The sequence below is a fragment of the Gracilinanus agilis genome, chromosome 4, assembly GCF_016433145.1.
Source record: "Gracilinanus agilis isolate LMUSP501 chromosome 4, AgileGrace, whole genome shotgun sequence".
NCBI classification, from domain to species: Eukaryota; Metazoa; Chordata; class Mammalia; order Didelphimorphia; family Didelphidae; genus Gracilinanus; species Gracilinanus agilis.
The window spans coordinates 284,483,252-284,506,536 of record NC_058133.1 but is presented as its reverse complement, the minus strand read 5'-3'; the positions used below and the strand labels follow the sequence as shown (position 1 = coordinate 284,506,536).

The following is a 23,285-nucleotide window of genomic DNA, read 5'->3' as shown; positions in this document are numbered from 1 at the left end:
TAGAATCTTCTCTTCTGACATAGAAAATCACTTAAGCAAAACCACATCAAGCCGACTAGATAGATAGATAGATAAACAGACAGACAGACAGACAGACACATAAATAGATAGATAGATACATAGATAGATACATAGATAGATAGATAGATGAAAGAGAGAAAAAGAGAGAGAGAATGCATCCTGCTGTGATAGCCATGACCCCTTGCTCTTTCAGCATGAGAAGTAACCTGTGCTTCTTCATTTGCTCTGTGAGCATTAGTCTGTTAGTTCATCCTTCTTTGGGTCATTTTCTTCATTTACATTGTTATAATCACTTTGTTCTTTTGTTTCTGACCAATTCTTCATCAGTTTGTATATATCTTCCCGTATTTCTAAATTTCTCCTAACCATCCTTTCTTAACAATGTCAGGGAGTATTTTAGATTCCTTAATTTTTTATGTCATGTAAAGGAGTTTGGAATTTTTTTTGGGAATACAGGACAAAAAATTTTCTTTTCTTTATTCTTCCAAATGTGGGAGTGGAGATGGGAGGGAGAGAAAATAAATGATTGCTAATTGAAAAAATAAAACAGAAAACAAACAAACAAATAAAAAAAGAAACACCAAGGAAGATGCTATACAATTACTCTGGATGAGCATGAAAGTAATTTAATCTATAAAATGACTGGATTGAACTAAATTATCTCTAATATTTCTTCTGATTCTAACTTCTATTATTTTCTTTCTGCTGGGCTCTCATATATTGTTCCCAAGATAGACTCCCTTTCTAGAAAGATTTTTTTTAACTTTTCCCTATGCTCCCTAGGTGGTCTCACCTTTACTATCTTCCTGTTGGTTGAGTTGAAATGATCAATGAACACTGGCTACTTTCCCATTTTCCTCTTCTTTGACTTTATTAATCCTAATTATTTCATAGTTTTTGTGTGAATCTTATGTTTTATAACAGTTAAAAATATTTAGAGGGTACATCATGAAATAATTAAATTAAGCCTTTAATTACAGGTCTACCAAGTACAAGATTCCGAACTACACACTAGGGATAATGAAAAATGGCTCCCACCCTCAAGGAATTTATATTATTTTGGAACAAAAGCCCCTAATGAGCTTACATTCAGCCAAACAGAGAGGATCATATTAATCATAGAGTCCTATGATTTCTAGACATTTCTCTTTTAGAACTGATAACTCATATTCCTAATTAAAATTGAATTGTCTATCTTTTCCAAACTTACTTTCTGTGTTCTTCAAAGGTTCCTCCTGGTACTGGGCTATATTTCCCACTTGAGATACTCAGGTTATCATAACTTTCAAATGCCAGGGAAATTTGGCACCTCTACAAGCTAATATGAGACCCCATGTATTAATCTTTATAGCTGAGTCAATCTTTTTATATATTGATAATAATTTTATCTATAGCTGCTTTAAATCAGAAATGAATACTCAGACAGCATGTGAATTTGTACCTTTATTGTTAAATTTAAGAAATATTTATCAAGAATTTATTTTGTGTAAGGCATTCTTATAGGTGCATCTCTTTTGAGGTAAACATAGATAAACATTCAGAAACCCAGTAAGGCAAAAATAGCAAGAAGGAGGAAAAGTTAAAGAATGTTATCCTGATAGTGAGGAGGGCTAGTTCAAGTGCCTTTTATGCCATAAATATGTTATTTGATTTTGAGAAATTCATTCAAACTTTCTGGGTCCATTTACCATTGGTCATTTAAGAGGGTTAATTTTTAAGGTCACTTCACAGTATAATTGTTTTTAATTTAATGACTTCTAAAATTATATGTGGGGCCAGCTAGGTGATGCTATAAATAGAGTGTTGGGCCTGGAGTCAGAAAATATCTCTTCCAGAGTTCAAATCTGACCTCAGACACTAATTTCTGTTTTACTCTAAACAAGTTACTTAACCCCATTTGCCTCAGTTCATCATCTGAAAAATGAGCTGGAGAAAGAAATGGCAAACTGCTCTAGTATCTCTGCCAAATAATCCCCAAATAGGACCATGTAGAGTTGTTCGCAATTGAAATGACTAAACAACAACAGCAAATTATATGAAAGGCAGAATAATGCAGTGAATAGGGTGGTGACATTAGAACTAGGAAAACTTGGGTTCAAGTTCAACCTCTGAAACATACTGACTATGAACATCTTTTCCTGAATGCATTATGTGATATGGGGTAAATTATGGCACCTTTCAGGGCTCCAGGGATATTTAAGACTTATATTTAAAGAAGGTGTTGGCTTGCATAAGCAGAAGGAGCTTCTTTATCCAAGAATTTTTATATCAATATAGTCATAACTATTTCCTATCCATTATATTATATAAATTGCCTTTATGAATATGTTCTTTTAATAAACAGGGACCATACTCCAGATATACATAGTACATATTTCTTAATAGGATGTACTTCATATACAACCTCTCAAATATTTGTCTGTAAGGAAAGCAGTATTGCTCAGTGTAAGAGCACCAGATTGGGAGTCATAAAGTCTGGGTTCTTCAGTTTATTAATCCAGAGTAGGAAGGGTGCCCAAAAATCATCTAGTACAACACCTTGATTTTACCAATGAGAAAATTGAGGTCCAAAAAGTTTAAGTGACTTGACACAGGTCCAAAAGCAGTAAACATCAGAGGATAAACTTTACCTGAAGCTCTCTGACTTCAAAGTCAAAGCTCTTTTCAATTTCCACTCTGTTACTTTACTACCTATGTGAATCTTAGGCAAGTCACCTAATTTTTCTGGACCTTAGTTTTTTCATTTGAATCCACATCCCATTTTATTTAAATACAACTTTGATTTAAACTAGGATGTGGGCTAAAAAACTTAGAATGTCACAGATACCAGCAGAACTACTGCTATTAAATCATAGTGGCTTTCAATAAAGTCTCCCAATCAAACTCATCATATATATTTTTAGTTTTGTTTCTCCTTCTTAAAATAATCAAATTCATTCCTTGATCCCTACTCATGGGTAAAATACACAAAGTCACAGTTCTTACTCAGTAGGATACTATGTATTGGTTCTAAGACAGAAGAGTGGTAAGGACTAGGTGATGGGAGTTAAGTGACTTGCCCAGGGTCACCCAGCTAGGAAGTGTCTGAGTCTAGATTTGAACCTAGGACCTCCTATCTCTAGGCTTGGCTCTCAATCCACTGAGTCACCCAGCTGCCCCTTGAGAAATATATTTTTAAAAAAAATAAAGATTCAGAGAGATTTAGAAGCAGTGGTTCTCAGATGTCTGATTCTGCCACATTTCCCATTATAATCTATGGCTTTCAATTCCTTGTATCTAGGACCAAGGACAGCTACAAACATTGCCTTAAATCAGATAGCTTTCTTCCTTTGGATTTGCCCAGTGGAGAGTGGGGGGAGCTAGGTGGAAGGAGGGAGAGAAGTCATAAGATGCATACCGATTGGTTTATAAACCATAACAGCAACATCCACTGCCTAGTATTTAAATAGTTCACACCATTCTCTTGTTACCCAAAGGGTGTAGATTATGTAAGGGATGGGGAATATCTAAGAGAAGGGAGAGAAGGGGAATAGCACTTATTAAGTGCCTTCTACATGGTAGGCTCTTTGCTAAGTGATTAACAAATATCTCATTTGATCCTCACAAAAATCCTATGAGGCAGGTATTATTATCCCCATTTTATAGTTGAGGAAATTGAGACAGGCAGAAGTTAAGTGACTTGCCCACTACTATATCTGAGGCTATATCTCAGGCTAAATCTTATCTTAGATCTCCTCATTTCCATATCTAGCATTCTATTTAGTGAGGTCACCTAGCTTCTGGAAACAGAAGAGTGAGTCTTAATGAAGGTAAAGGGAAAAGGAAAGTAAAGGGCTAATACATAGAGATCCTGAGTCAAAAGTAATGGGAACAGAAAATAATGGAAGTTAACATAGGAGCTTGGGGTTTTTAGAGAGGAGTCAGTAGCCTGGACTATAGCAGTTGAGCTATAGTGAAATAGTTCTGTGCCAAGTCTTATATCTTGAGACATAAACTTCTGTCATATATGCTGAGTAAGGGCTGCTGGCTTTCATGTTAGTCCATCCATGAAACTGTGGAACATGGAATCATCTGAGATGAGTATCAAAGTATGGCAGACAGAGTCATTTTCTGGTAATCCCTGACCCTGTAGTAATTTCCTTTTTTTTTTTTTTTATTAAACCTTTACCTTCTTTCTTAGAATCAATACTAAATATCAGTTCCAAGGCAGAAGAATGGTGAAGGCCAGGTATTGGAGATTAAGTGACTTGCCCAGGGTCATATAGATTTAAATCAAGAACTCCCCATCTCCAGACCTGGTACTCCATCCACCTCACTGCCTCTGTAGTAACTTTCAAAGGAGCCTTTGGAGAATAAAATCATGGTCTCCCCAATCTGACTCATCATATCTCTTCCAGATAATATTGGAATTCTCAAAGCTCCCTTTCAATTCCTTATTCCCTGGCACATAAGGAAGTATCGGATTGACAGAGAAAGTAAAAAAAAAAAAAAAGAGTGTCAATCCTGAAATTACAGGGTTATAGTAAACTATGGATATGCCTACACAGAGTAATTTCTAGGAGTGAGGATAAGTCTATGAAAGCGACAGGGCAAAAATGAAGCATTAAGGCTTTTGAGAAGAGTTATTGATGCTGTGTTATCATCTAGGACATTGCCTTGACTCGGGAATCCCCGGCTTTGGAGTTTCCTAGCCAATGTCACAGCTACCAGTCGACTATAGCCTTTCCTTCGGTGCTCAGGCAAGGTGTAACCATGAATCATTGTAGCAAACTGGTCTGTGATACCCCAAGAAACTGGTTTACCATTTTCATCTCGGACACACACACTAGGAAAGCAGTAAATGAGGTTGGCAAGGTACCGGTGACACTGTTCATTTCCTCCCCTGGACCAAGTCCTATTTAGGAGATCAGCCTCAGCAACACTCAGGTAAGACAGTTGAGGAGAAGACATCACACTAAAGGAAAATGTGGAATGTTAGATGGAATTCAATCAGAGAATTAGAATTCATTCTGTCCATTTCCTTGATATGACCATTTTAGGCAAGAGTAATGAAAGGCTAGCAAATTGTTTAGTTGATTTACAAGTTAATTTAATTCCACAATTCTCTGTGATATCCCTTTGGAGTACTTCAAAAATTCTGATTATCAGTAAATTTCTTCTTACAACTAATCTAAATCCTTTCTGCTTTAACATAAATCCATTTATTCTTATACTTGTTTCATGAAAATTAATTAGTACTTACCATATCATAGATAATAACCTATTTTTAGAATTTGAAGTCTTATCAGGTTCTGTCTTTGCCATTCACTATGTAAACTTTTGGTAGGATTTATATTAATGGAGAGAGTTCACATGCCAAAAATTCCCCACATTGATGAAACCACAGATCTTTTGCATAGTCACATATAATATTTTCTAATTCTCTATATCCCAATCTACATATTCCATTGCATTAAAATAGAGAAGAAGTAGAAAGAACAAGACTTAAACCAAACTATTATAATAATTAGAATTAGATGACCTATATGTAAATCTTGGGCAGGAAGTTTGTCATTATAGAAGAACTTACAGAGAGGATAACATCAATGAAGTCGTTATCTACCATACTGTAGATATTTATATTTATATTGGGATATATTTTCTAATTCAAATATCCCTAGCTGTGCTGTGATCTTTTGTTTTGGTTCCAGTTTGGTAACTACAAAACTATCTCAGAAAAGATGAATGGCAATTGACTTACACATAAGGAAATTCCATAGCTCTTTGAGGGACCCCTTTTGTGCACCTTAACTTCTGATTATCATTAAATTCTGGTACTTCATTGCTAGCTTCCTCTCTAGTATTTAAGGTAACTCTATGAGTCAGTCAGCTAACTACTAAACAAGAAAACAATCAAGCCTTTGGCCTAAGTTGTATCTTTAATTTCTTCCTCAGAATTGTAACCAAAAGGGGCCAGAAGACATGAATTCAAAGACTGAAAGGTTATTACCAAAGAGGACACCATCAAATACAGAAATGTTTTTCAGTTAATCATTTGGGTAACAGTAGTCAGGTAGTATGTCTTGTCTCAGCTTTCATTTCTTTTGTCCAGTGAGCAGGACATTGAACAAATAATGAATTGGGTCAGTGGACTGGACTTTAGAGTCAGCTGGTCTAAATCTTTATACGGAAGGTTTCAGATCCCAAGCCAATGTCCAGGGTAAGATTAAAACAAGATTGTGATTAATAGACCTTAGTGACTATTGTTCTATAACAATAATATTGATAGTAATATCAATTCAATATGAACCTAATTGAAAAGATGAGAATAGGGCCATGATGATTGATAATGACCACTATTCATATTTATAATTTAACCCCAGTTTCTATTTTTTCTTGGCTTTTATTATGTTGATACTCCAGAATTGTAACTAGCATTTTTCATTTCTGGCAAGCTTCACAAAATGTTCTCTGGGAAGTAACATAAAATGCCCTTAATCCCAACATTTAAAAACACAAATTCAGTTGAAGTTATGCTGAGTGGAGCTAAGGTGTGGCAGGAGCTTATCTGGAATATAGCATCTTCAGAGAGGAGGTGCCTGGTGTTACAGTTAATTTACAAATTATATATAGACTTATGATAGTAAGCAGACAGACCAAGTTAAAATGTGGCTGAGGGTATGAACATTCTAACTCAGAATGTTCAGAAAGGCTTGTTCCCAGAGACTGAGCAGCTGGCAAAGTTTTGCCTGAGAGTGTGTTGGTAGAGGTGGAATCTGTTCAACTGCTTGGTTGTAGACTAATTTTGGGATCTCAGAAGAGGGGTTTGAGCTTCAATCAAGAGCTACATAGAGTTGGGTGCTGTCCTGTTGTTGGTGGACCACAAATGGGAAGCCTTTTACTCCCTAACCCTCTTTGGATTAACTTGCTATGTCAGAAGTGTTGTTGTGTGCTAATTACATTGGATTTCATCTTGGACGTACTTTGTGAGATTCCCAAAATCTCCTTTCTCTCTACAGCTCTGTCAGTGCTGGCTGTCTTGTAGTTAGTGTAGTATAGCCAATCCCAAGCTAACATTCTGTTGTCAGTTGGTCTTAGACTAAGATTTTAGTTAACCTACTCCCTCCTCTCCTATCCTTGCCAAAACATCAAACAAACCTTTTAAAAGAACTTCCTGGTAGTCTCCTTCCCAGTCATCAAGAACCCAATGAGTTTAAACTGTTCCTCCTGGCTGTATTGGTTTTCAGTTACTGTTTGTTTCCCCAGCTAAGTTACATTGTGTTACCTCTCCCTAAAAAGCTGTGCAGCAGTACTGGTGTTGTCTCATTCATTCCCAACCTATTTCCCTATTCCCCCGAGTTTCTGTTAGTTTACTGTTACCCATTCAACTAGTGTGGTCATTTTATCTTTTCACTGGTAGCAGTCTATTTTAACTAATTATTTTTTATAATCACATGCTAAGCTCAGCTAGTATTTTCTTTAGTTGGTTTATAACTGCTAAATCAGGTAAGGAGAATACAATTATGAAATAACATGATTTGAAGTCTACTATAGATAATGTAGAATCCATTAAAGACTTCCTTTCTTATCTACTTTGTTAAAAAAAAACAATATCCTTAATTTACAGATATCATCTTTAACGTTTAAAAACCAGCTGAAAATTCAATTTAAGTTCTAGGACAATTTCAGTACCATATCTCTAGAACTGAATGTCTTGACTCCTGTTGCGTATATTTCCTTAATGCTAATCCTCCTCTAAACTCATAAAAATTACCTAACCTACCGGGATTTGGCATCTGGCATAGGGAATGGAGGAAACTCAACCGCCCTAAAGGAAGTCACATTTACATCCAACTGTTTAGAGTTTGCAACAGCTTTGGAAATTGCATATAATCCATCCTGGAGTCCTATGAAGAAAAAAAAAAGAGGTTATGAAAATGAGAGTTTTATTTGAGAAATAAAGGTAATTTTTATTTGTTTAAAAAAAGGTAAACTCTCATTACACCTTTCTTCTAGCACTTAAGTAAACACCAAACAATTCAACAATAAACATGATACAGCAGGAAGAAAACTAGCTTTAAAGCCTGAAAAAAATCATACAGCATTGGTAAGATTTGGAGTAAGAGAAACTATCTTTATATTTCAGTCCCAGCATTTATTAGCTTCATGAGCTTTTCTAAGTCACTTTATGACTGTGTTTCATTTTTCTGATCCATAAAACAAGGGGTTCTAACCTCTTCTAACCACTAAGGTTCCTTCCAGCTTTACATCTATGATTCTGTGAACTTAGTTTCAAGCTTTAGCTCAGTCACCTAGTAGGAAAGAAGCCTTATGTGTCACTTAACTTTTCTGAGGTTCAATATCCCCTGCTAAGATATAGGTTGTCAATATTTTCCTTACTGGGTGGTTGTGAGAAAGGAATTAGATAAGGTGTGAAAGTGCTTTTTAGATAGTCAAGTGTTAAAAATTAATGAAACTGGGGCAGCTGGGTAGCTCCGTGGATTGAGAGCCAGGCCTAGAGACGGGAGGTCCTAGGTTCAAATCTGACCTCAGACACTTCCCAGCTGTGTGACCTTGGGCAAGTCACTTGACCTCCATTGCCCACCCTTACCACTCTTCCACCAATGATTCAAAACACAGAAGTTAAGGGTTTAAAAAACAAAAACAAAAACAAAATAAAAAAAATTAATGAAACTTGTTAGTTATATCTTATCTAATCTTTTATTCTAATTAATGCATGCCCTCAATATGATTTTTCTTTATATTTTTCTATTATGAATTTTACAATTATCAATAAATGTATCAATTTATAAAAGCAAAAAATGAGTATTCATACTTAATATTTAGGGGGAAAACACCTTTCTTGACGACTTTGTTAAAAAAATTACAATATCCTTAATTTCCTGACATTATCTTTATCCCTCTAAAACTTCCTGAAAATTCAATTTCACCTCTAGAATCAATTTCAGTGCCAAGTTATGTTCAGTAACAAATCATGTTATTTTGTACTTGTATTCTCCTTACCCAATTTAGAAGTTATATATCAACTAAATCAAGTTCTAGATGAGTTTAGGATGTGTTTACCAAAATAATTGGTTAAAATCTGCTATACCCCAGATAAGTTCCTGCCACACTTGCTACATATTTATTTTTTAAGGCATATTAACTTTAACAAGATAGTAACAAATTTATTCATTTTTTCAGTAAGCCTGATTTTCAACATAGAATTGTAAGCCCCTTAAGGGCAGGTAATTTATTTCCTACTTCTGCTTACAAAACTGATAACAAAATATCAAATTAGAGGGAATCATAGAGATCTGAATATTTAATAACTATTTGACTGAATAACAATAATAACTAATATATAGCATTTACTATGTGCCAGACACTGTGCTAAGTGCCTGACTTAATTTAGCATTTGAACCTCACAAAAATACTGAAAGGTATATTTTGACCTCATTTTACAGATAAGGGAACTGAGGCAAACAGATTAAGTGAACTTGTTCAAGGTCACATAATTGTAAGTATCTGAGGGCTAGATCTGAACTCAGATACTCTTGACTCTAGACTCAGCATTCTATCCACTGTGCCACAAAACTGCCTTCTCTAGATGATCCAGAACTAGGTAACAGGAAAACTTTAGAGCTACCAGGATGTCTCATGGGTATGAACAACATTTAGCAAATCTAAGAAAACATCTCTAGTATAACAATAATAGTTAACATTTATATGGATCCGGGACAATGAAGTGGCCTGGAGATGGGAGGTCCTAAATTCAAATATGATTTTAGGCACCTCCTAGCTTGAGTGACCCTGAGCAAATTACTTAATCTCAATTGCCTAACCCTTACTGCTCTTCTGCCTTAGAAATGATACTTAGTACTGATTCTAAGGCAGACTGTAAGGGTTTAATTTTTTTATATGGAGAGTCTTTAGGTTAACAAAGTTCTTTGTACACATTATTTAAACTATCTTTCTCTCATAAATCAATACTCATTAATTTGTCCTCTCCAGCTCCTTTAAAACAAGTGTAATCATGCAAAATATATTTGAAAGTGCCAAGATCATTTCCTTTTCATGAAGGTGGAATGAGGAGGAAAAGCTCCCAATGTATGAAGCAGAGGATGGAAGGAAATTAACATTTTTATGTGAAATAATTTCATAGAATTAAGGAAAGATATGGAGATGTAAAAGATTTGAGGAGGCAGTGCTACAATGAAAAAACATCATAGGTTCAAATTGTAGTTCTGTCACTTTCTACTTGTGCATTATTGGGCAAATTACTAGATCTCTAGGTCTAAATTTTCTCATCTATGCTGTGGGTTAGACTTGATTTCTTCAAAGGTGCCTTCCACATCTAAACTGACAATCCTCTAAAATACAAGGGACCCACGGTATCATACAAGCTAAATTGAAATGGACTGAGGATGTCTAGTCCAACCTATTGGTTAAGTAAAAATCCTCTTTATTATGCACCTGATAGTCATCCAGTTTTTGCCTGAAAATTTCTGCAGGGAGGAGAAAGAGAGAAAAGCAACCAATTCCTAAGCAGGCCATTCCATTTTTGCTAGCTCTAATTATTGGGGTATTTTAATTTATTCAAGCCTACCTGTACCTTTCAAAAACTTCCATCCATCAAAGTTTTGCTCTGTGGGGGAACCAAGAGGAGAAATCTAAACCTTTCCTAGTTAACTGTCCTTTAAAATCTTGAACATAATAATCATGGCCCAAAGTTTTCTCTCTTCCAGGCTAAACTTACTCACTTCCTAAAGCATAATTAGAAATTTTTGTATCTAAGATACAGCTTTCTTCTCCTTCTGAATGACCACACAAACTATAGGTCATTTTTGAGATCCTGCTTGGTGGGGTGGAGTGGGGTAAAGGGATCCAAATTGTAGCTCAACTGAAGTGGGATTGAGAGACAGGAATTATAACAATCACAATGGTAATAATTAGGTTATGTTCAATTATTTTTTCTACTGAATGAAATAATGCATTTAAAAATTATCCATTTTAAAAAATCATTATTTTCCTCCTCCTTCTTCCCTGTTTCCTAACAATCTATGTTTTAAAACTCAGGTGATCCATCAACTTCTTTCCTTTTTTCCACCATGATTTATATCAGATGTTATTGGAAAGACTTTTAAAATTTAGAATATTTTTCCATGGTAACATGATTCATGATCCCCACCCCACTACTCTTTCCTCTCCCCTCCTAAATCCAACAAGCAGTTCCACTGGGTTATACATGTATCATTGTTCAAAACTTATTTCAATGATATTCATATTTGCAGTAGAGTGATCCTTTAACATCAAAACTCCAATCATATCCTTATCACATTATGTGATCAATCACATATTTTCTAATGCATTTCCATTTCCACAGTTCTTTCTCTGGGTGTGGACAGCATTCTTTCTCACAAGTTCCTCTGAATTATCCTGGGTCATTGCATTGCTGCTAGTAGAAAAGTCTATTATGTTCAATTGTGCCACAGTATATCGGTCTCTGTGTACAATGTTCTCCTGGTTCTGCTCCTTTTGCTCTGCATCAGTTCCTGGAGGTCGTTCCAGGTCACATGAAATTCCTCCAGTTCATTATTCCTTTTAGTACAATAGTATTCCATCATCAACAGATACCACAATTTGTCCAGCCATTCTCCAATCAATGGATATCCCCTCATTTTCCAATTTTTTGCTACCTTTATAGCTATAGAGCATGGCTATAAATATTTTGTACAAGTTTTTTTTCTTTATTATCTCTTTGGGGTACAAACCTAGCAGTGGTATGGCTGGGTCAAAGGGTAAGCATTCTTTTAAAGCCCTTTGCGCATATTTCCAAATTGTCCTCTACAATGGTCCATCAACTTTTTCAATTGCTTCTCATTCATAGTTTCTAGACCCTTCAAACCTTAGACTGAGAAAGGCAAGATTTTAGGAATTATCTATTTTAGCTCCTTCATTTTATAAAGGAGGATGGTGAATTCAGAGGAGTCATTCTACCTAAATCAAAGTTTGCGGGGCCTTTTTTTGGAGGGGAAGGTTGACTACTCAATAATTTTAAGGGATTTTGAGACCAAAATATTTGAGAATAATAGTTTTAAAGTATTGAATGAGTAATGAGTGAGTCCCTGGAATACCATGTAGCAAGATTTGGGAAAATGATGTTTTGTTTCTTTGTTACATTCATTTGCTGATATATACTTTTTCTTTCAACTAAGAAGTCATATCTTATATAAAAGATTTAAGGAAAAAAGGAGGGGGAAAGCAGTTTGGAAAATCAACAAACCATAATGTTGAAAAGTATATGCAATATTCCACATGTATTGTCCTACTTATGCAACAAAAATAAAAGGAAATACTTTTTTCCCAAATTTTATCTAGGGTCAAGCTTAGTAGTTTCAATTTCTCAGTACTAAAAGTTTTTCCTCTCCATTTACATTATTGTAGCCATTGTGTATATTGTTTTGTAGATGCTGTTTACTCTACTCTGAATCATTTAATATGTCTTGTTACTCTTCTCTGGATGCTTCATATTCATAATTTTTTAGAGAATAATAACATTCCCTTATACTTATTAATTCACCAGTTTGTTTAGCTCTTCCACAAGTCAATGGGTGTATACTATATATATATATATGTATGTATATTTATATTTATATTTAAGCCTTTTGAAAAATAATACCATTAATATTTCTGTGTATATTGAATCTTATTTTCTGTCTTCAACTTTTTGGGAGTACCTCCCTAACAGTGCAATCTATGGATCAAAGTATAAGGGAAAAAAGGGTTATTTTAAAAAAATCTATAATTCCAAATTGCTAGTTTGTTGGACCAGTTCACAGCTCTGCCAATAATGAAACCTGATTGTATTTCTCCAAGTAAATGTTCATTCTGTGAAATATATGATCAGGGATGAAGAACAAAAGGAAAAAGGAAGAGACTGATAAGTATGAGCTGGATTGATGCAAATTTAGGGAGCCAAATATCTTTTATAGACAATGATTTCTAAATATAACTTACTGAACAAATAATTTATAAAATGAACTCACCAAACACCAAGGTTACAAAAATTTGTTCTCCCATGTTTGTTGAGAGGATGGATAATGTAGACCTTATAACTGTGGAAAATTAATTTGAACTGGGATATGTTGTACATAAATAGGAGACAACAGATCTGGTATTATGAAAGGGCTGCTAAGCCTCACTTGAGCCTGACAGACTCTATTAAGCTGAGTCTGTCAAGTCTGGATCCTCAGGTGATAGATGGATCTAGGCTAAGTGTGAGATGAAGATCTCCTGGATCAGTGGTTCCCAAACTTTTCTGGCCTATTGTCCCCTTTCCAGAAAAAAATATTACTTAGCCTCCTGGAAATTAATTTTTTTAATTTTAATAGCAATTAATAGGAAAGAAAAATGCACCTGTGGCCATTACTGCTTTCCTGGATCACTGCAGCACCCACCAGGGGGCAGTAGCACCCACTTTGGGAATCACTGTCCTGGTTGATCATCCAATGTGCTAGTAATCCCCAGGATTTATGAAATTCAGTTTAGCCAAGCCTATGCCTCTTCAACAGTGCCCAAGACAAAGTATCAAATGGGAGTTGTATGAGTGTTTAACAACTACTTTAGCCCCTTGGCTTGGGGGTGGATTTGTTGACTATGGTTTGTTTCGGCTGGTGTAGGTGTGCTCAGTGGACAAATGCTGTTCTGACTACGGTTTGATAAATCCCTTCCCCTAATTAGCTGTAGATGTTCACCAATTAGGAAAGGAACACCAATCTTCTGTGAATTAAACTACAATAGTATTTGCTTATCTAAAGGGTTAGGAACAAGGAAATAAGGATAGAGGTTTGGGGAATGCTAGGATAATCTAATTGAATTAAAGTAATCTAAATCTATAGATGATGAGTTAATAACAGGCTGGAGATTCTTCTCCCTCTCTCAATCCCTGGCTTGACCCAGTACAAACCAAAGAATAGGGAAGGCTAATGGTGTTCTTCTTAATAGCTGTGGTGTTGTTCTCTTTCAGCTCTATTAGTAGCAGGTAGAATAACTTCCTATGGCACTCAGGTATATGCTGGATTGCAGGTCTATGGCCTACCCTCCCTTCAACCACCCTCCTTCCAGGATTCTCAAAACTGAGACCCGGTGTGCAGGGTATTTATAGGGGTGGTTCCAATTGTCTTTTGGCCCTGCCTCATGCCACCTAGGTACTTTTCAAAGTCTTTAACTGATGATCCTGTCACTCAAGATGTTCCAGAAGTTCCTTATTATAGATATTATTGAAAAAATATTTCCCCCTTTGAGGTCAGGATGAAGAGGTTTGATTTTATAGTTGAGGCAAACAGTCTTCCCTCCCCACTATGAAGCTGGATTGAGTCCTCCTTTCTTTTGTCCAAATCTTTCAAAGATAGCATGGAGACATGCTTCTTGTTTGTCTGTGGGCAACAATTCTCTTAGGCAATGAACTTGGCTATGTTGCCACCATGTTGGGAAATGTGAACTATGCAGCCATTCTGTAATGATGTGGTTAATCTCCTTGGAACATTCTCCTTCCTGTGATGAAAGAGTTCTGCTCTCTGATTCCACTTCATGCTGCTTTCTAATCAAAAACCTCTTAGGATGCCCTGGGGAGGGACTCAATGATGACGTCACAAGGGATATATAAGATGTGTGAGAGAGGAAGTTGACCTCTTTTGTGCTTATCTTCTAGCCTTCTTGTCTCTGTCTCCCTCATCCAGCCTAGCTGCTTAGTTACTTGGGCTTAAGCTTCTGCTTTCTCTAGTCAAGTCAAGCCGCCTGGCTGCCCATGACTCTTTTTGGGGGCCCTATTTGAGTATTTGGCATCTATTCAGACTGTGAAGGGAGTCTGCTGGCTAGTTAGAAATTTTGAGTGGTTACTAATAAATTCATATTTTAAAGTTAAAATTTTAAAAATTAAAATAAAAATATATTTAAAAATATTAGAAAAAAAAAAATTATATAACCAAGAAATAGGAATAATATTCTTACCTCTTTCTAGTTGTGAAAGAAAATAAAACTTCCATTTTGGATCATTCTTATTTCAAAATAATGAGAACTACACTGGGATTACATATAAGAGGATGAGAAAGGAATACATGTATCACATTTTGAGAGCACCTATGGAAATCTATAACAGATGTTATTAATATTTCTTGCTATTGAAATAAATTCCAATAAAAATGGTCTTCTTTTCATAAAAGTCACCTTCTTATTTCACTGAACAAAGAAACTTACTTTTTAGTACAAATATTAACACCCTTGTCCCCTACACACACACACACACACACACACACACACACACACACACACACAAGTCATGAGTAGAAGTAGGGAAAAAAATTTTTTCTGAGACCATAGCTCTTTTTAACACACTTGACTTCACCTTGTATCTGAAAGACTTGCTCCCAGTTGATAACATCAGGCTCCTCTAGAAGCTTACGATAAGCTCTGGAATCTTTATAGAAGACTGCATACGCATTTGTATAATGGTCCAGATCATCTGTCATAGCCTAGGAAGAAATATATAGGCATAAAATTAAGAAAAACTTATAGGACATCCAAATCTTGAAGGTTATGCTTTGCTTGGTTCCAGAATCTTAAATTGAATGTTTCCTTTGCAGCAGCTATTTCCAAAAGGTACTATAAAAGTATGTATTTAAGGCAGCTAGGTGGCACAGTGGATAGAGTGCCAGGCATGGAATAAAGAAGTTTCCTTTTTCTCAGTTCAAATCAGATCTCAGTTTCTTACTCATGGTGTGATCATAGGTAAGTCACTTAACCCTGTTTGCCTCAGTTTCCTTATCTGTAAAATGAAATGAAATAGGAAATGGCAAATGCTCTAGTGTCTTTGCCAAGAAAACCCACTTGGGGTCAGGAAGAGTTTTGTACCACCGAAAAACAACTTGACTGAATTTGTATGTTTATGTCTCCATGCATGTAAGTAAATGCACATATGTATATGAATGTAGGCATATTTGTTTATATGTATATACACATGTTTATATATGTTGCATAAAAGCATATGTGATTATATACACATTTACACACACACACACACACACACACACACACACACACACATATATATATATGAATAAGGGTGTATGTGTATGTGAATACAGAACAGGCAGATGGGAACAGTTTGTTCCAACAGCCATGAAGGCAGCTGAAGTAGACACCGCGGAGTATTTAGAACTTGGTTAGTCATCAAGAAGCTAAGGTTTTCCGCTTGCCATCCCTAATTGTCTTTACTTTTATCTGACCACTGGACTTGGATAACTCTGGGAGACTGAGGCTGATGACTACATGCAACTTTGCTTTGCTAAGATCCAATTTATGTGAGAGTCAAAAAACATCATCCAATGATGTCATTTTGGTCCTCTTCAAGTAAGAAAGGCAAAAACCAACCAACTAACATGTAGAGCTAAGTGTTACAGTGGATAAAGTGCTGGGCCTGGAGTGAGGAAGACAAGTTCAAGTCTGGCCTCAGACATTTACTAGCTGAGCGACCTTGGACAAGTGCCTTGTGTCTAAGTTTCCTTAACTATAAAATGGGAGTTATGATATCACTTACCTTCCAGGGTTGTTGTAAGGATCAAATGAGATACTATTTTTAGTGTACTTAGCACAGTGCTTAGCAAAGTATGCATTTAACAGACACTATATATCATTATTATTTATACATATATACATTTTTATACATGTATGCATTTGTTTTTTGTTATTGAGTCTTTTCAGTCATGTCCAACTCTTCATGACCCTATTTGGGTTTTCTTGGCAAAGATACTGTTATTTCCTTTTCCATTTTATTTTATAGATAATGAAACTGAGGCAAACAGAGTTGTGACTTATCCATGGTCATATAGCTAGTAAGTATCTAAGGCCAGATTTGGACTCATGAAGAAGAGTCTTTCTGATTCAAAACCTAGTGCTCTATCCACTTTACAACCTAACAATGGAGATGGGCAAATAAAATATATACAGATGAAAATACAGTTAACCAAACCAGGCAGGGTGTATGCAAGGTGCTAAATAAGTGATAAATGGATACAATAAATGCTATAGTATTTTAGGGGAAAGAGAAATAGGCTAAAGAAACTGTTATTGGTCAAGTCTGTTCAAAAAAGTCCTCTTTTGAGAAGTGGAATTTATTTAACACTCTGTCTACTATAGCATCTAGCTTCCTATTGCCTGGCCTTTTTTGGCAGTATCAATGAAGTGGTATGTCTGTAAGAAAATCACTAAATGGGAAAGGCAGTTAATAGTCTAGATCTGTGTTGGAAAACCTATGGCATGAGTGCTGGAACATGCTGGAGGGGGCTGGTCTCTTCCCCCTCTCCACATGTGCCTCAGGACATTTCTCACATGAGCCACTCCTCTGCCCAACAGCCCAGTGGGAGTGCTTCCTCCATCCCTTATCTGGGGTAAGGAGGGGGCCTCACATGTGGCAGGAAGGTTTCAGTTTGGGCACTCAGTCTCTAAAAGGTTCACCATCATTGGTCTAGATCAGTGACGGGCAAACTTTTTAAAGAGGGGACCAAAGGAAAGGAAATGCTCATCTGTCAGTCTGTTTCTAAGGCAACTCTTTTGAAGTTTCATTGTATTGTATCCTACTCATTGTATTTGTCAGATTAGGAATAATGCCCTGCGTGGCTAGATAGAACATTTCAGGAGGCTGCATCTGGCCTACAGGCCATAGTTTGCCCATCACTGGTCTAGATGATTCTAAATCTTTATTAGGATCCTTCCTTTAGGAAATTGCTAATATATTCCTAGGAGCTCTTACTCTTTCTGGGTTTGAATGGCCCATCCACTGATTTTGTTGACTCTTTACCTACACCAGGGTGAATTGCCTAACTCTTTAGCTCTACTCAGAGAGCCAAATGGGCCTCTTGGAGGTTTTGGAACAGGAGCAAATGATGCCAGAAGTCAATTGGTTAACATGAGCTTTTTCTCTGCTTTCTCTAGGTCCCTAGGGCAGCAATGTGACTGAAGAATACTAATTGAGGTGCCAGACTAGAGGAAATATAGAAGAGAAATATTCACTCTCCATGCCCACTTTCATAAATTAAAAGCAGGAGAAGTTGATTTCAGAGGAGAGCATATAGAATAGTCAGAAGATGTGCATAAGAGTAAGAATTTCCATCATTTAAAGAATGAAAAAGATGTGCAACGTCCCTTCATGGTTCCTTATTCTCATGAAATTTGTGCCCTAGAAGTTAATGCCATTTGTACTTGAATCACTGCAACCACACTGAAATTCTCCCACCAAGAAGCACTTCTACTAATATCAAATACCTCTTAGGTACCTCTTCTTCCCATCAATGATTCCTTGATATTGGATCCAGGAGAGTAGGGTTCTTCTCCTTTAGTCACTCAGGCACTGACTTTGGGGACTCTACCCTCCCACACATTCTCTTGAATTTACTGCCTCTCAAATATTAAACTTCTTTCTTGAAGACCATACTTATTCCATTCTATATTATCACAAAAATGCCTATTTAAATGGAGCCTCTAATTAATCCTAAACCCTTAAGCCAGAAAATTACTCTTTCCTCTTCTATAATTGAAACCTTGGATTTTATATCCAATATAGGGGTCTAGCCTATATTAATTTTTAAAAATTCTTTTTAAAAGAGCATAATGCTATGGAAGAGGGGGTAGAAGAAGGGGAGAAAAAGAACATGATTCATGTAACTATGGGAAAATATTCTAAATTAAATAAATAAATGAACTGGAAAAAAATAAAAATAAAAAGAGCATAATGTCCATAATGTCTAGGAGTAGGGAAATGACTGATCCTTTGTTCTCTGACATGGATAGACCTCACCTGGGACCATGATTTAGGCAGAATATTGACAAATTAACATCCAGAGAAGAGTGACCAGGTCCACATGTGAAATGGTTGAAAGAATTGAGGGCATTAAGGGGGGGTATTACAGCTATCTTCAAGTATTTGAAGGGCTGTTATGTAGAAAAATAATTAGATATAAAAAATAATATTATTAGTAAATAAAAAAGTATAAGCAGGTTTTATAGAATACAAATACATTCATTAAAAATATATATCTTTTACTATAGTTTTATCTACATTGTATTTAACATTTAACATTGTATTGTATCAAATGCTCAGGACTGAAGTAAATATTAACTTAGGTTTAATTTTGAATATTTTCTGTTCTTGTTTATCTTATCTGTATTGTCTATAAAAATATACACACATATAGATTAGCTTTTATCTCTATATTTTTGGTGTGATTTCATAAAACCAATTTTCTTTAATGAGAAAATAACAAATATGATCATGATTAGACTTGTCATGCTTTTACTGCAAAGATCAGAATGAGGAAAATGATTGATAATTATAAAGAGGACAATTTAGGCCTCCTTTATTCTGAAATGTGTGTGAGTGTGTGTGTGTATAGGCTGTGTGACCCTGAGCACATGACTTAATTTCTCAGTTCTTTAGGTAACTGTAAGACTCTAAATCATAGAGAAGTTACAAAATGGCATTGGAAGGAATGTTCTCACCTAGAAGTTTCCTATACCAATGAAATCAAAAGTCCAAACTCTCTCCATTTAACTCCATGATCCAGGATTTTGAAACTTTTCTCTCTAAACATTATCCTTCCATCTCTTTTTTTCTATCTCACTCACTATTTTTCTTTTTATTCTGATCTTCATGTACTCCATCCCTCTCCACTCTCTCAGTCTACCATTTTTTTTCTGTTCTCCTGTGTTGCAATCTTTACCCTGTAGTTAACCAATTCAACTATATACTAACTTACCTCTCTCCTTGAATCCCTTGCTAAATTTCAACACTGGGTTACTTGCACCAGACACTGATCTCTGATCCTATTCTTGTACTGTTGAATGTAAGCTAGAGAAATACAAGCAAGTGAAAAGCCCCACATTACTAACTAATTAGCGCTTGATTAATAATAATAATTAATAAAACATTAATGTAGTTTTTAAAATTTCTTAACTGTAAGAGAGAAAGACAGAAGGGCAAGGGCTGGGCAAATAAATAGGGCTAAATAACTTTCTCAGGATCACATAGCTAGGAGTGTCTGAGGCCAGATTTGAACCCAGATGCTCCTGATTCCAAGACTGGTATTCTATCCATGATACCACCTTGCTGTACACAAAAATTTAGTTGTAATAACATAGCCATAAATAGGATGGATCGACTGAGATTTTTCCCAGAGAACTAATATCTGAGGTACTTCCTCCAAGTGAAAACCTTCTCAGACTTGTTGTCCCTAAAGGGCTCCACTTCTCTTACAAGGTCTACATTTCTTCAACTATCTTGTTTTTGTGGGTCAGGATTCTAGGGTCACATACCATGTCAGGAAGAGGACGAGAGCCTGACTTTCAGCAATCTTCCAGACCAATTACATCTGACTGAAGCAGACCATTTCCTTTGCTACTTTTCTTTCTCTTTTTCATCTCACCCCCACTTACCACACTCTACTTTGACCAGGACACCAGAATTCCTTCTTATTGTTCAGAGTAATAATAGATAAGAAGATAACCAATTTGTTAAAAGTGAAGGTGTTAGTTATGTGTTACTTTGTATGATAACCATTTGAATTTAAAAATAAATAAAATTATCTTCCCTACCCTGGTCTCTGTTTCTGTTCCTTTTCTCCTGAATGATTCTAATCCTTATGCTCCTCTGCCAAAATTGCATCCATGTCTTGCTATTAAAGCTCTTCTCTGCTCTCTGGAAGATGCAATTTTAAACTGATTTTCAGTATTAGTAGTTACCTGTTTCTTCCTCCGAGTGATGACAGTTTTGAAGTCTGGCCAAGAATCCACCACCACTTCCTTCTGAAAGGGATTTCCACGATTCATGTTCATTACTGCTCCATAAACCTGAGTCAAGAAATTCAGAGAAGTAAATAAATAAGTATCCCAAACTAATGGCTTGAGGTGGTAGTCTTCACTTTATATTCTACTGAACAATGACAACAATTCTAATAATGACATAACCAGGAGAAAAATGGATTCTTCTTCTTTTCTCTGGTCATTTCTTAGTACTCCCTCTCTCCCAAAATAGGTGCCAGATCTATGCAGTCCTGCATGACTCCACCTAAACTTCAATCAATTAACCAACACATGTTGAACTCCTTCTATGTGCTTTATACTGGCTAGGTAGTGAGGATATCTCTTAATATCTCTACCTTGCTGTAAATAAAGCTACTAAAGTTACTAACATACTCATAGTTTAATTTTTAATTTTTATGAACTGTGATCACAACAACCTTTTTTAACTCATAAATTTAGTCAAACCATTTTTAACCCTTACACTACTTTATATATATTTACACTGGTTGTTGTATATCTTTTCTGTTCCACTGTTCTATCTTTCTATTTCTTATCCAGTACCAAATAGTTTTGATAATTACTAATTTATAATACAATCTAAAATCTGGTACTGCTAGACTTCTTTCCTTCATTTAAAAAAATAATTCTTTTGATGTTCTTGGTCTTTTGTTCTTCCAAATGAATTTTGTCATTACTTTTTCCTAGCTCAATAAAATAGTTTTTTGGTAATTTAATTGTAATGGCATTGAATAAATAGATTTGTTTATGTAGGATTGCTATTTTAATTATTTTGGCTCTGGCCATCCATGAATGATTTTAATTCTCTAATTATTTAGCACTGGCTTTATTTGTGTAAAAAGTGTTTTATAATTATGTTCATATAGTTCCTAGGTTTGTTTTGGCATGTATAATCCCAGGTATTTTATTCTATCTGTGGTTATTTTAAATGAGACAGCATCTCTTTCTATCTCTTCCTGTAGAACTTAACCAGTAATATATAAAAATTCTGATGATTTATGCGGGTTTATTTTATATTCTGCTACTTTGCTAAAATTATTGATAGTCTCAACTAACTTTTTAGTTGAATTGCTAGCATTTTCCATATATATCGTCATGTCAGCTGCAAACAGAGATAATTTTATTACCTCTCTACCCATTCTAATTCTTTTCTTTTTCTACTCTTACTGTTATTGCTAGCATTTCTAATATTATTATTGTGATAATAACCATCTTTGTTTTATTTCAGATCTTGTTGGGAAGACTTTTAGCTTTTCCCCATTAAAAATAATACTTGAGGATGGGTTTAGGTGTGCAATCCTTCCTTACATCTCTTCTTCTGATGCTTCAGCCTGAGAAAGAGCAGTTGTCCTGTCTGCATTTCTCAGGCCCCCCAAAGTCCCTCTCTGATCAGCAATGAGACTAAAGATCCTGTCCTCAAGGCCACACACCCATAGATTTTGTGATGCCCACTGCTTCGACCACTAACTGTGGCCAAGCAAGCTCTGGAGTTGAGGCTGCAGCTAAGACAGCTGCTTCCAGGTTGCTCTGGTCCTACCTCCAGGGCCTGCAGCTGTGGGACTGAAGCCAGGGAAGTCAAAGACATTCCTTCCTAACTTTCAGTGGCTGTTCTGCTCTACCCTGATTCCTAATTATTTACTTTTCACTTTTATTTATTTATTTTTTAAACCCTTACCTTCTGTCTCAGAATCAATACTGTGTATTAGTTCTAAGGCAGAAGAGCAGTAAGGTCTAGGCAATGGGAGTTAAGTGACTTGCCCAGGGTCACACATCTAGGAAGTGTGAAGTCAGATCTGAATCCAGGATCTCCCATCTTTCACCTTGGCTCTCCATCCCCTGAGCCATCTAGCTCCTCCCTTTTTTTCACTTTTAGCATTGATTTTATGTGGTTATTTTTTTTTTTATTATTTGTGAGGGGTGTATTGGGAGGGCAAGGAAGCTTCAGGCCCTACTTTGCCATCTTCCCACAATTCTCATTCATTTGGAGTTTTCTTGGCAAAGGTATTGGAATGGTTAGTCAGTTTCTTCTCCAGATCATTTTTCAGATGAGGAAACTGAGGCAAACATAATTAAACAATTTGCCCATGGTCACACAATCAATAAGTGGGGCAGTCCCTGTGGAATCAATTTCCCATCTGGTTGGTTCCTGGGTTCTTTTTAACTTCCTTTCTCTGAGGGTCTTATCTATACCTGGATTTACTTAGTGGTAGTTGGCCACCATGTCACTGAGAAATGCTGTCAACAAAACAATACACTGGGGAGAGAAATTCTCTTCCAACAAATAAATATCTGTTTTTATTAGTTATTCATTTAAATATATTAGAATCATAATGAAAGTCTTTGATAAAATGAGGAAAGATGAAATTTTGATATGTGTATATATATATATATGTATATATACATATATATATATA

The 23,285-nt window shown here is 35.8% G+C and overlaps 1 protein-coding gene across 1 annotated transcript in view; it reads right to left on the bottom strand.

Annotated features, from left to right (window-relative positions):
- Positions 1 to 4,438: 4,438 nt before the first annotated feature.
- GLYATL3 (glycine-N-acyltransferase like 3) overlaps positions 4,439 to 23,285 on the bottom strand; it is a 20,025-nt gene continuing 1,178 nt past the window's right edge. Inside the window, exons 2-5 of the mRNA XM_044674752.1 lie at positions 20,794 to 20,901; positions 15,407 to 15,533; positions 7,784 to 7,907; positions 4,439 to 4,975 (exon numbers count right to left, since the gene is read on the bottom strand). Of these exons, the coding sequence (XP_044530687.1) occupies positions 4,561 to 4,975; positions 7,784 to 7,907; positions 15,407 to 15,533; positions 20,794 to 20,901 (774 nt within the window). The 3' untranslated portion in view covers positions 4,439 to 4,560. The remainder of the gene's footprint in view (positions 4,976 to 7,783; positions 7,908 to 15,406; positions 15,534 to 20,793; positions 20,902 to 23,285) is intronic.